This window comes from Gossypium hirsutum, chromosome A13 (genome assembly GCF_007990345.1).
Source record: "Gossypium hirsutum isolate 1008001.06 chromosome A13, Gossypium_hirsutum_v2.1, whole genome shotgun sequence".
In the NCBI taxonomy this organism is placed as follows: Eukaryota; Viridiplantae; Streptophyta; class Magnoliopsida; order Malvales; family Malvaceae; genus Gossypium; species Gossypium hirsutum.
The window spans coordinates 24,057,128-24,071,846 of record NC_053436.1 but is presented as its reverse complement, the minus strand read 5'-3'; the positions used below and the strand labels follow the sequence as shown (position 1 = coordinate 24,071,846).

The window sequence follows — 14,719 nt, the reverse complement described above, 5'->3', positions numbered from 1 at the left end:
AAAGTAATAAAATCGAGCTAATATGTCAATTATACAACAGTAATGATCAATAGTATGTGTTAATTCATATATTTTCACATCGAGCTAATAAGTCAATTATACAAATACAATGATCAGCAGTATGGATTAATCCTTGTTTGTCTTTCAATAGTATGTGTTAATTCATATATTTTCACATCGAGCTAATAAGTCAATTATACAAATACAATGATCAGCAGTATGGATTAATCCTTGTTTGTCTTTTATTGAGTGGAAATATTGAAGGCCTTTATCAACCCATCCAGCATTTGCACAAGCAAAAAGAACTCAACAATAACAAAGTGCCTATGTCAATATCAACCAACACTAAAATATCCAATATCCAATATCAAACTAACAAAACAGTAGCTATGCCAACACAAACTTTGTACTAATACCAACCAAATCAAATATCCAATATCAAACTAACAAAATACCAAAGCTCTTCGCTTGCTTCTAATTTGCAACTGATTCTTGTGTGCTTACAGGATCTCCACCAGTTTGGCGTTTCCTATTTGGTGATTTCAACTTCACTGAAGAGTTTGCAGTTGATGTCTGACCTGACTGTGTTGTATTTGATCTCAATCCAGACTGAAAATTGTAAAATTATAGCGAGGTAAGTAATTATAAATTAGCAGAAATTGAAATATTGCTAAATTAAAGTGAAAATCTTTAACTTTTAAGTTGTTCTTCTGTTAGAGAATGTTAAAGTGAAACTCACATATTAATAAACATCACAAACTATTATGTCTACTAGACCTAAGGTTTAGCTTGAGTCATGCAATCATGTACGCAAGTTCTGAAGTGCGAATTTCCTATATCCCCGGACAGCGGCCTCAAAAGTGTATAATATCTAAACTAAATTTCAATCATACTGACCTTATAGTGATGGCAGCAGCACTAGACCTGACTCCTCTTCCAAATAATACAAAGTGGCATTCTTAAGTTTTAAATTAAGCGAATGAATTCAATCAGCTAAGGTAACAACATAAAATGGCTTCCATAAATATTAGGTAATCTAAGTCAAAGTTAGTAAATACCTTGACTTATATCAACAGATGGTCTCCGTTCTTTTTAGATTTCATCAAGAAAGCTACTACAATAGCTGGTGACCTGTTAGAAAGAATATAATCATCCTCACTAGCAATTTGTCCCATTTAACTAAGTGTAAACACACCTGAGCATTTTTGCCTCAATGTTAGTCGATCCCCCCTCCCCAATAAAAGAAAAAGGAGGTATTACACACATACAAAGCAGGTAATCTCCTATTTGCAAAAACACACCTGGGTGTAAGGCATATTATAGAGAAAGATTCAGGGGTGAGGTCCAACTAGGTTCTTCCACCGTAGTTTTTATACAAAATCCTATTTTCAGCATTCAAATTTGAATTTTCTTTCTTGTATAATATAAGATAAAAGAGAAAGAGGAAAACACTGCTTCAACATGCTCATGTTTGTTTTAGTGTGCATTGCTTGGATAACAAAAGAATAGAGCAATAAAATAAAAATCAACCTATTTTTTCCTGACATGCAGTGAACAAGGACTCGAGCCTTATCCCTCTCACATTGCTCTGCAGAAATGAACCACATGTTATAATATACCGACGAGAATATAAAACTATGCAACACGTCAACTCGAAGTGTCTGAGCTATTGTTCGTGTATCTGCAAGCAAAACTCTCCAACTTCCATTTTTAACTAGGTTAATGAAAGGGCATCATGAGCAGAGCAAATCACACAAGATTATGAAGTTGGAAAAAGTGATTGAGATGTAAAGAAAATATTTCAGCAATGTTTCAAAATTGTGAACATGCAGAGCCCCTAGGAAACATATATATTTAATTCTGCTTAGATCAACCTCTTGAAATTTGCAAAGGAAAAAATGTTTGATGCATTAAAGAGGGAATACCAAAGTCATGCACAAAAGAGATGATACCAAAATTAACCTTTACTGCAAACTGAAACTTGATAATACAACACAAATATTCTGCACCTAAAAATTGTACTGCATCATCAAATATCTATGGAAGAAATTGGAAGAGAGAAAGTAGAAAAGGAAGATAGTGTTTTGTTACCAAATATCTATGGACTCGATTGAATAAAAAATGAACAGTTAGGGGAATGGGTTGCTCTCTCTCTCTCTATGCTTTGTTTTTGTTAATGCCATAAAGGAAGAATGGTAAATGTTATAACAAGCAGCTAGCCTACGGGATGAAAGATAGAATGCCACTAGATCAATGATGAAAATAGCTATGGTTTAGTGATAGTGTCCATGGAGAGGTGAAAGAGTTGCTTTGGTTCAAGTCAGGAAAGAATCTGACTAAGAAAGAAAGGCTCTATGTTTCATAGAGATAGAGGCATACTATATAAGAGTAGAAAATCAAAGAAAAAAAAACAAATCTAGAGTAATAGAAGAGCAAGCATAAATTGAATGATGCAAAACCTAGAAACAAATAGATTTTAAATAAAGCATAAAAGACGAAGAAGAAGAAGAAGAAGAAGAAGAAGAAGAAGAAGAAGAAGAAGAAGAAGAAGAAGAAGAAGAAGAAGAAGAAGAAGAAGAAGAAGAAGAAGAAGAAGAAGAAGAAGAAGAAGAAGATTCTCCAACACACTGATACAAAATCCAAAAAGATGCAAAATCCAAATAGATTCTTCAACAAAAGAAAAAAAAAAGAAAAAGAAGATTTGAGTGAGAGATGTGACAAATTAAATGAAATACAGAGTAAAGCATACAAAAGTTACCTTAGCTTTGTTTCAAGAAGGGAACTGGTCCAATTGGATGAAAAAGGAGGACGGAAGGAGGAGGAAAGATGGAAAATATCTTACAGAAATAAAATCAGTAAGACATTTTTCCCAAAATCCCGTCTCATTTTCCCGTGTTTCTGAAAATATTTTACCAATGTAAATGATTTTCAAGCAAACAAACATTGGAAAACCAGAAAAACATTTTCCAAAAAATATTTTCCTGGTAAACAAACAAACCCTAAATAAAAAAATAAGTTCAACTTTTCATGTTTGTTTCTTAAAGTGACTTCTCTTTTTTGAAACCAAAGGAATATAAATACAAGCTCTTCAAAAAGAATTCCTTTTGAATTATAACTATAATATATATTTTTACTAAATAGTAGTTATTAAATTAATTATTTTTATTTTTAAAATATGATACGACTAACATTTTATCACTTGTTATATTATATTTTTACATATTATTCTTAAAAAGTTATTTAATGAACTAAATGATCTAATAATAAAATTTAATAAAAATTAAAATTAAAATTTTAAAACTCAAAATTTAAAATTCAAAATTTGAAATTTGAAATTCGAAAAATATAAAATTAAAATTAATTAAATTAAATTAAATTATCATAATCATATCAATTTAGGATTCAACAGAAAAGGGGGTCAGCCTTTTGACCACCCTACCGTAGCCCCTGCCCCTGCCCCAGTTGGCATTTTTGCCAATTTCACTACACAACCGTTATTATATGCTTTTCCTTTGGTACCAATACTTCCATTTAATTTCATTTACGTTGTTTCACTGTTGAAAGGGAAAAGATGCAGATATTCACAAAAAAACAATCTTTGAAAATGATAGATTCTTTCATATCTATATGATCAATAATTGATTTCTTCACTCATATTATTCGGTACCAAATTACTTTTTAGGCCATGAGATTTCTGCAATTATTTTCAAGCCAAGTTAAGAGTAGATTACAGGAAAGAATGTTTATAATGAGATGCAATAGCAGTCACATTGCTGCTATGAGGATGTACAACAATTTGCAGGATCCAATTCAGCCATTATATATATATATATATATTTGAAGCCTACGTACAAGTTGTAATCACATTAACAGACTGCTAAAGTGAAATATATTTAGACTTCCATGCACTGAACTACATATTTAGACTCCATGACATGCAAGGAGCCTGTGAAAAGTTAGCAGTAAAACATGAGCTTCTTAACATTCTCGCTAAGTTTTGGTAGAGGCGTTGTCTTTGGAGGAGTTACGCGAGAGATTATGTTTGAACTTCTCGTAAAAGCTACGGATTCTGACCGCTCAAGGTAAAGTCTGCCTCTGTATGCAGCCAAGTGAGCATAGTAAGCAGGAGGGACCAATGAAACTGGCTTGGTGCACCTTGCAAAAGTGTAGCATAGATTGTAAACCAGCTTCTGCAGTTCATCAGAAGTGAATCGGTTTTCGTCCCACAATACGTGGTAATGGGTGGGGCGGCTAGTACCCTTTACCCCCCAATGACTGCAAAGATAGAAATCGAATTCCCTCGGATGAGTTATCACTGTATCCACTACCGTCCCCGGGGGAATATTTTCATCGAAATGTTGGTTTTGATTGGAAGAAGGATTGATTTCAAATGGGAACAACCAGGTATGGTGCCTCTTTTGAACTACAGCAAAAGTAATGGGAGGTTTGTAGCCTGGAAATCTTGCACAAGCTTCTTTGACAGCTTGTAGTTCCTCTTTAAGCACCTTATAGAATTGAGTTTCACTTACACCGTCTCGGAAGAAGATTATTCTCTTCGGGAGTTTGTTTACTTCTTGGTAGAAGTCATCCAGTAGTTCTTCTACCATTGCAGCAAGATCCTGAATGATTTCTTGCCGATGTGTTTGTGATCTCATCCTCGATACATACTTGTTTGCTGCAGGCCAGTTCATGCTACCAACCACACCAGCAACTGATGGGCTGGAATCATCAAGCGGGTGAGGATGAGTCACGTCAGCACCGATAAAGATCACAGGCTCATCAAGCCTGAAAAGTCGTGGAATCTGAGAAGGTAATGAATTGTACAAAGCAACAGTGGAACCTCCAACTTTGGCATTAATCTTAAGGGCTAAATTTGCCAGAAATTGTGAACTCAATTTCCCGAGGTTCGGGTATAAGCAGCACTGGCTCACAACTCCTACACTTGTCTCGGCTATTCGTTTCAAATCAGCGTACCCTTTGTGCTTTTTCTCCATTATACATATGAGCAGTTGGAGATTGTTTGAGGCAGCTCTATGAATTTTCTTGAGCTTAGATTCCAGAAGTGTCACATTATTAAGCACCTGTGTTGGTTCAAATTGGGGGCTAACAACTGTGCTTTTGCTAAGGAAGATACCAAGCTGCTCACACCTTTGAGATAGCTGGTTTATGAATTTAGGAAGGTTAGACTTTTGTTCTTGAGTGCCCCCAAAACTTAAAAGTGCCCAACGTTCAATCCGTGTTCCCTGAAAGACATGGCTGTTGAGAAGGTTCCACTGCCGGTCACGGCGGGAAGGAGTAATATCTCTTACGTGTCCACCATCACCGAGCTTAAGCTTAGGAGGTTGAAGAATCCTCCCATTCAACCGACTCATTTCTTTCGAAACATGGAGCTTGAATTCTTCAGCTTGGTTGCCACTGTCAAGAAAATGTGCAAATGCTTAGAAGCATACAATGCGAAAAATCCTGAAAACAGTTATAAAAACACACACACACACACACACAATAGCATTTACCTTGTAGGCCCTGCAGGTCCCCTCACGATTCCATCAATCATGGCTTTTCGTTCTTTTGGTCTTTGGCAACCCATTTTAAGAATCCTTGCAGTCTGATCATCAGAAAGCTTCCCCAGAAATTTCTGGCCTTCACAAATCATACAAAGCTCCATTGGAAGATAGCATGGTTTGCTCCTACTGATCTGCAAGCATGGCAAATTCCTGAATTGTATATTATAATTGTAGTGATCTTTAAAGTAACCAATAAGCTTCAAATTCTTTCCATCCCTATCTGCAAAGTAAAGGTTTTCAGTGGCTTCTTCAGTTAAGCCATAAACTCTATATCTTTGGACTGTTTCTCTATGGCAAACAAAGACCCTGATATTTCTCAATGCTTTCTCCACTTCCTTCCTTTCATCATCACTTAAACTCCTTGTCTTCCTTTGAGTAAGGTCTCGAAGAAAGTCGATCCGCTTCTGCAAGTAAGGGATTACTCCGATACTCTCATGGAAGACGGTGATCGAGGAATCAACATTGAGAGCGAGTCCTTGTTGCGTCGGTCGAAGACTCTGAAAGAAACCTCTCCATCCAATAGCTCCTCCTCCTATTTCCTTAGTACCTCCCGTGGAACTTGAATAAAATGACCTCCCTACACATATACATTTCTCCATTGGACTCTCCCTAAGAACAACATCCAAAGCATGGAGATAATCTTGAGGAAGTGGGATCCAATCATCACTTTCATTGCTCAAGTAACTACTCAAATCCTTTCCATCAAAATTGGAAACAGCCCTGATATTGATTCTAAACACTTTGAGCTGATTCTGTTTTTGTTGAAAGCCATTCCATTCCCCGAAAGGCGAACCTGTATTCGCAGTGGGGATCGGGAGACTAACAAAGAACTCAAGCTTACCATTTTGGAATTCAACGGGGCTATAAAAATTCTTCCTACCATCATAGGCTGGATGAGCACCACAAAGCAAACCTGAGTTGCTTTCAACCAGTTTCTGCTTGATCATCCTAGCAACCTCCTTGGAGGGATTAGGGGATATCTCAACATTATAATGGTAAACTTTTAGAGAAGGATCAAATTTTACTAGGAAATGGTTGGCAAGGAGAGAGATTACAGGCCCTTCTACACCACCAGAATCTGGTCTCCTTGCAGCCACCAGTGCTTCCTTTGTAGCATTCCTCATCTTTATTCCATCACTTGCTTTAGATGGCAAACTTTTTCTCCATTGAAGCCCCTCTTGAGCTGCTTAGATTTGTTGAAAGAGACAAGTTAAGGAACTTGAATACAAATACAATATAAGCTTGAAGACTACTTGAAACTGTTATAATGAATGAACTCCAAGGGTTTTTAATATAAGAATCAGCAAGATACTATATCATTTCCAGCTATAAAATTTTCATTTTTGCATATAACAATGATAGACATGCAGAAGAAATATGAACAGAGGAAGAAACTAAATATTCGAGTCACCTGGTGTCATAGAAGGAACTGGGAATTTGGTATTAGAGATTGAAAGTTGCTGCAAATGGGTTTTTGGTTGAAAGGTATGATTCTGCGGGAGAGGTGGAGGTAAAGCCAGTTGCAAAGGTATTGGAGGAGGTAAAGGAAGCAAAGAAGGATAGTAAGAGTAGCTTTGGAACTGGTTTTGGTTAAAGAAGCCATAGTGACCTGAGTATTGCAACCATGGATGGTGGTGGTGGTAGTAATGATGCTTATGAGGGCTGTTGTTTATGCCCTTGAAAGCCCTGGTTTTACCACTGCATTCCTTGCTGCCATCGTGCTCCTCTGATTTCTCCATTGCTTGGTTTATGAAAGAAGAAAAAAAAAAGGCAACACAAAAAAAGGCAACACTTTGAAATTCACAGAGAGAGAGAGAGAGAGAGAGAGACAATGGGTTTTTTAAGTTTTTGATGATGATGATGATGATGATGATGGTGGTGATGAAATTCAAAGACAGAAAAGGGGCCAACCAGGGGTTTGGATTAGAAAAGAAAGTGAAAAGAAGCAGAGCAAAGAAAGGGTAAAAGCCTATTTGGCATTTGTACAGCTCTGTGTCAAAGAGCATCGCAGCAGATGTTGTTTATGCTACTCATAATATTATACCCTTAAATGATCCATTTGACTACCTCCTATCAATTAACACATTAGCCTACTCTAGTTTATCCCCTTCTCCTACTAACTTTTATGACATTCTCAAAAATAAAAATTAAAAAAAACTTTTATTACAGATTTTTTTTTCCTTTGCATATCTTTTTCTGAAGTCAAATAAAGTGAAAAACTGTTAATAAATGTAATTGTAGCTGATAGATTGTGATTGGACTTTGAATTAGTGATTAGTCAAGTTCTTTCTTTTCTCATGATTTTAGCATTACTTTGGAGAAGTGTTGGTACCCAGATGCAGTAATTTGTGTATATATATTTTTATATTAAAATTGTTCAAATGTGGGTTATTTGGTTGAATTTGATATTTAAATAAGCTTGAATAATGGGGACCCATTTACATTTTAATATTCAATGGTCCAAATAAATTTATTTTTAATATTATAATATATTATTTATTTTTATACACTATGCAACTTAAATCTACCTATAATATATAATATTAGAATAAATTGTCTATATTTAAAACTTTAATAAATAACATATAAAATTATTATTAAAATAATAAAAAATAAACATGAGGGTTTGAGTTACATTTTATAAAAATAAATAATTTAGATAAAATTTTATATTTTAGATAGTGAAAGAAAAAATAATTCTGTTTTAAATTTAAGACATAAATTCTAAAAACTTGATGTAAAAAAGGTTGATAACAATCTCTTATCTACTTCATAGATAGCAACACAACTAATTGCTTTTCTTTTTGTCTCTTCTTATTTAGCTTTTTTATTTTTCCCATAAAAAAAGAGTTTTATTACAATTAAGATTAAATGATAATTTATGATCTTAATTAGTTTTTTTAATTAGCTTATATAGAGTTGTAAAGTTTTAATTTTCAATATATGAGTTTTAAAGTTTGAGTGTTTCATGTGGATTTTTTTTTTCAGATTTATTCTGATTAGCTGGTTAATTTAAAATAAAATTAAAATTTGATTAAACTCAAACATTTTAGTGATTAAGCATTAATTTCAACCTGCTTAGCTTCCCTTTCGCCACATCAGGGAGTGGAGGGGCAATTCATGCACTTTCTTTGGGGTAAGAAAATTTCAAGGATTAAAAACCCAAATGTTGGAATATGGTGATGTGACAATATGATTAGTAACTATATGTGTACTTTTGGACCACATCTTTCACAGTTTCCCCCTACTCCCTACTGTTTTTTTGCTTTCCATAAACTAGAATTTTCATGCAATAGGTGATGAGTCACATTAATCAACATTTTAAAATATTAAAATTCACAATTCATTTATTTTTAGAATTAATTTAATTTTAAAATCAACTATATTTTTATTTTTTAAAACTAATTCTATTTAGTTTTAGAATAAATTCTATTAGTTATAAATTTTTCTCTCTGTAATTTGTAGGTTTTTAATATGTAAAGTGCCATTTTTTTTTCATCTGTTTTTTATTACTTCTATAAAAATTTAAATCCCCATCCCCATGGAATGAAAATCATTCAAATACTAGGTACTTAGATTTTAAATTAAACATATATTATTGTGTTTACATTTTTTAATCATATTATTTACAAAGTATTATAAACTTTTTAATCATATTAATTTTTAAAATTTTTAATTAAAAATTAATTTAATTAATATACATAAATAATCCGTACATTAAACAGATAAAAAATAGCTTATGTTTATATTCAATATTCCCTCAATTTCAAATAATTATATAATCATGTCAATTTTTTTATCTTTAGACACCTTTGATTAAGTATTCAACCCCGTTGAGACACTCCAATGCTCTGAAATCTTTTCTCTTTTGCTTCTATCTTTTCTGATTTTATACTAAAATAATATTTTTATTAAAATGATATAAATCCAATTTAAATTTACCCAAATAATATGAAATAAACAATGAAGAATAATTGCAAAACTCTATGTCGTAAATTGAGTTTGTTGATAACGATTTTGGTATGGGAATCAGAGGTTTAGGAGGCAGATGGCGGTTTGGGCCTCCCCAAAAGTGCAAAGATTTCTCTATACTTGGCAGGATCTTTGGCCCTAAACCTCCATTCCCCACCGTCAAACACCCCTAAACCCCCCACTAATCCAACATTAAATCACACCCTAAACCACTATATATATCCCTAAATCATCCCACACCCTTTAAAAAAAAACTCAAAAATTTTTCCAAATTAAATTGAGAAAAAGGTTCAAAAATCTAGCGATTTAAGGTAAGATCTCTAATTTAAATTAGGAATAATTCGATAGTAATATTATTTTTATTAGCACTAATTAATTAATTGGTTATTATTTTTTGTTTTTCAAGATTTTGTAATACTCAAATAGAATTTGTAAGTTATCCATGAATCATAATTTTTCTATATAATATGTTAATTATAGTTAACAATTTTTTTTGTTATATTGATTATCTATTTGACGAAAGTTTTATTAAAAAAATGAAAATGCATGTATGTATGTTAATAAAATAATTTAATATGATTATGGTTTAGGAATTTTAAAAAAAAAATTTTGTAAACATGTTGAATATATTGGGAAATATATTAACTGTTGGTTTATTAATATACTTGTGAAATATATTGAATATATTGTTAATTTCTAAAATATGCATGCAAGGTTTGAAATTAGTTTATTAATAATTATAATGAATGTTATTTATAGTAAGTGAAATAGTAGAAAATATTATTAGGTTAAATTTATCAAAAAAATAATTGTAATATCTAAGTATTAGGAGTTAAGTTAGAGGTGCTCATGGGATGAGCTCATGCAAGGTATCTAGATCAATTTTTTAAGTTCGGATCTGGTCTAGCTTGACACGACCCAAAAAATAGGCTTACTTTTTGTCCAAGTTCGACCCAAATTAAGAAAGGTAAACCCTGAGTCCAACCCGGCGCACCCATATTTGATTTTTTAGATTATTTTTTATTTAGGAATAATTTTTAAAAAAAATATAATACATTAAGTGCACTAAAAATGATAAAATAAAAGTTTTCTAACACATTAATAAATATATTAAAAAGTATTTATATTAAAAAAACAATATCATGAGTATAATAAATATTTTGTTGTATTAAATATATTTTTAAAATTTTATATTTTGGATTGGGTTATTTAGTCGGTTAAGTATTTTTTTAGGTTTTGGGTAACGAATTTAATTGTTATTAGGCTAGTGATTTAATATAAATATATATAATTAATATAAATATTTTTATAACATAATATAGGGTTATGTTCAAGCCAAAAAATATTGTCCAAGGCTCAACTCATAGAAAACGGGCTTTAAGTTTTACCCAAGCCCATTTTTTGGGCATCGTATTTTGTTTAAACCCTCCCATTTTTCAAACAGGTCTTCGAGCTTGGACGAGTGGCCTAGCCAATGAGCGAGCCCAAGAGCAGGTCTAAGAAAAATAAGTATAATTTAATTATTGTTATGAATATCTTATTAAGTGGATATCCATCAAGATCAAGATAAGTTTTGATGTACTTTAAATTCTAATAGTCGTTAGAAGTAGATCTCTACTTCATTTATACTTCTTATGCCTATAAATAGAGATTTTGGAGAAGTTTTGTATATATCCCCATTGATTAATAAAATACGCTCTCTTTTTGCTCTCTCATTCTCTTTGTTCTTTATTCTTTGTCTTTTATTTCATAACACATTATCAGCACGATTCTCTTTTAATTGTTTTTTCTCCAAAAGTCACAAAAATATCTTAAAATTTGCTATTGTCAATTACCTACTAGAGTTGCTGCTATTTCAATTGGGGCCTGCGCACTATGGATAATCTTTAGAGCCTTTAACCACTCAGTCAAGGTGATAACGATGATATTAAAGAATCTCTGGTATATTTTACTATGATTTATTTATTATATCATGTTAATTATAATTGGAGACTAATCATGACAATATGAATAGATAGATTTTGATTTGAAATCCACACATGTCTGCAATGGTGATTATAAAGTAAAGAATTTTTTGGGACGTTTATAAGTTCGTCCTAGTAAATCTATTGCATTCCCCAAAGTGAACGTAAAAGAAAATATAAACCAATATTATTCCAATATTTGATAGTAAAAAATTAGTCTAAAGCTCCAGAAGAGCTAATATATTAATATCTTGTGATGGTTAACGCATAAGTTTTAAAAGATATTTATAATGGATCTCATATTGAGATTGTGAATTAAGAATATATTATATTTCATATGAATCACTATTACTATAAATATCTATTTTGAAAGGATGAAAAAAAGAGGGAGGATTGAGTTATTGATTACTCTTGTTATTAATTGAATTGACTGTTGTAAGGATCCAATTTTGTCCAGGCTCATACAAATACAAATACAAAACAAAATTGAAATAAAATAAACTAAACAAATAAATAGTCCTATTAGCAGTCCAAATATTACAACCCATTTACAAAATACAAACCCAATTACCAAACTAAATTGTCCCAATCCAAACCCGTCCAATTCCGGCCCGAAATTAAAACCCTAGACCAAAAAAACACAGGCCCAAGTGTCCCAAAATTTGACATGTCCAGGAACTATAGGGTTTCCATTTGTTTTGCGCCGCAGCAGCCAACACTCCCATGTACGACCGCCAGCGCACCTCGCCTCCGTACGCCCCACGTCGAGTGCCACGTTGCCTCCGTACTTGCAAAAGAGGACAAGAACAGTAACAAAGAGAAAGAATACTGGCATTTTTCCTGATACTTTTCTCTCGGCTATAAAGCCTAAGAGAAACCCTTTGTATTTTTTTTACATACGAAAACACAAAATCAATACAAAAATATTAATCAGAGAACAAAAGCAAATTGAAAGGTGGATTTTTTATCTTTTTTTCCTTTACCTTACTCGAAATAAAATAAATAATAGGACTTTTTTTTTACCTTTTGGTCGGCCCTCCGCCGCCGTTGAAAGCCTTCGGAAACCCAAGCGTCATAAGCCCCTTTGGGGCTCCGACGAGAGCTAGAGGTACAGCGAAGATAAGGGTTTTCCCCTTTGCGATCTATTTCTTTTTCTTTTGTTGTGTGTTTCGTTTCAAAACATAGATCTAGGTTTAAAAAAGTTCTTTTTTTTTAAAAAAAGAAAGGGGTTTAAAAAGGGCTGAGAAGGCCGATTTCATGCGCCTTCGACCTACGTCCACAGCGGAGCCATGGCGGAGGGCCATTGGACCCCTTGGCCGGCCTTAAATCCTTTTCAGAGAAAAAAAAAGGGACAAATAATTTTTTAAAAAAAAGAAACTAAATGATTTTTTTGTCAAAAAATGTTTAATTTATATAGGTCGCAAACGGCGTCGTTTTGGAGTATAAGCTCAGGCGCCAAAACGGCGTTGTTTAGAAGCTCAACCCGCACCTTGACCCGACCCAGTTAAAGGATACGCGTGTTTTCATAGAATGGTCTATTTCGTGATTAATCCCTTCACTTTTTTGACCTGTTATGATTTGATCGCTTTTCTTTTTTAATTTTATCACTTAGTCTTGCTTTGTTTTAATTTGGTCCTAGTATCATTTGAGAAGACAGACGCCTAAAATGGTGTCGTTTTCGATGACCTGAAGCCTGATTCAGTTTTGTCCAGTGGGGATCCATGCATTTAATTGATGTGTTGGTCCCTTTGATGTTTAAATAGGTTATAATTTGGTCCTTTCCTTTTTATTTATTTTTTATTTGCCCCAAATTTCTGTTTAAAAATTTCAATTTAGTTCCTTTGTTGCGATTTTAGTTATTTCATTATTAAATTAGTTAATTTAATGTTATTGTCATCATTGTCACGTTTATATTTGCTTGTTATTATTATTATATTTATTTTATGTTTGTTTACCTTAAAATTTTTATATATATTTATTTTATCTTACCATTTATTTTTATATATATCCTTTTATATATAATTTTAAAACTTTAGCTTTTTATTTATTCCATTATTATATTACTATTATTAATATCATCGTCATTATGATTAATATTATTATTGTTCAAATCGTTTTACACCATGTTTATTCATTTATGTAATATTAGGTCTTTGATTTCGTTTTTTTTGTGTTTGTTATTTTTATTATTTGTTATTTTATATATAGTTTGTTTATTTTATTTTATTCTTGTCCTCCTTATTGTCTTTCATATCGACGCATTTATTAATATGTAACAACGTAATTTATTTTTATATTTTTACTACAAATTCATGTTGCATTAATTTCATCCGAATTCGTAAAAGAGGGAAAATTTTCAATCATAAGGCAATATTTCTAATTTAGGAAACTCGAGAAAAATCGTACCCTAACTCACGGGGTTTCGATTCTTCTCGTTGAACCTAAATAACCAAATATCCTTTTAAATTTCTAAATATATGAATTTTAAATAAAAAAATAAAGGCGATATTCCATGTTTAAGAACTCAAAAAGGTCGTGCCCTAACTTACGGGGTTTTCGATTATTCTCGTTGGATCTAAACGACCGAATATCCTTTCGAAAATCATAGTACAAATTTTAAAATAAAGCATTTAAAAGGATAACTTACTTTCGAGGGATTTAAATGCTGTGTCCTAACTTACGGGATGTGACATTTTAGTACTTTGAAACAAGAAGGCCTTCAATACTCGTTTTAATTCGCTCAAGGTTTTTTAATCGACATTAATAAAAATGAGAGGATCGTACTTTAAATTATTTCGAGTTTTCAACTTTTGACGTTAAGACATTAATTAATCAATTTGGTACCAATTTTGGGCGTTATGAGGGTGCTAACCTTTCCTCGTACGTAACTGACTCCCAAACCCATTTTCTTGAATTACGTAGACCAAAATTACTATTTTAATAAGGTGGCCCGATCACACCTTATAAAAAGGATTGGTGGCGACTCCTATTTTTTTCGTTTCCATTTTCAAAAATAAAATGTCAACCCTTTTTTTAAAAAATGGTATCAACAACTTGGCGACCCCGCTGGGGACCGAGAGAGTCAAGTCGTAAATTGATTAATTTATGTATTTTCATTAAAAATTAAAAATTCATTTTAAAATACGATCCTTCCATTGCATTTCATTTGTTATCTTCGTGATCTTGGTCATGATACTTGCTTTGTTGGTTCGAGTCTTT

The 14,719-nt window shown here is 32.4% G+C and overlaps 1 protein-coding gene and 1 long non-coding RNA gene across 4 annotated transcripts; both read right to left on the bottom strand.

Annotated features, from left to right (window-relative positions):
• Positions 1–220: 220 nt before the first annotated feature.
• On the bottom strand, positions 221–3,110 carry LOC121212734 (uncharacterized). 2 transcript variants are annotated; one of them, XR_005908107.1, is made up of 4 exons: positions 2,759–3,110; positions 1,531–1,588; positions 1,059–1,131; positions 221–609 (listed from the first exon to the last, which is right to left on the bottom strand). It is a non-coding gene; the product is annotated as an uncharacterized lncRNA (long non-coding RNA). The 2 variants fall into 2 exon arrangements; XR_005908106.1 differs by lacking the exon at positions 1,059–1,131.
• A 691-nt stretch (positions 3,111–3,801) lies between these two features.
• LOC121212733 (protein argonaute 7) lies at positions 3,802–7,656 on the bottom strand. Of its 2 annotated transcripts, none has more exons than XM_041086122.1 (3): positions 6,976–7,656; positions 5,514–6,747; positions 3,802–5,415 (listed from the first exon to the last, which is right to left on the bottom strand). In XM_041086122.1, exons 1-3 carry the CDS (start codon positions 7,568–7,570, stop codon positions 3,957–3,959), a joined length of 3,288 nt encoding a protein of 1,095 aa, XP_040942056.1. In that variant the 5' UTR covers positions 7,571–7,656; the 3' UTR covers positions 3,802–3,956. The 2 variants fall into 2 exon arrangements, with proteins under 2 accessions (XP_040942056.1, XP_040942055.1); XM_041086121.1 differs by having other exon boundaries at positions 5,514–6,750; positions 6,976–7,612.
• Between the last annotated feature and the right edge of the window lie 7,063 nt (positions 7,657–14,719).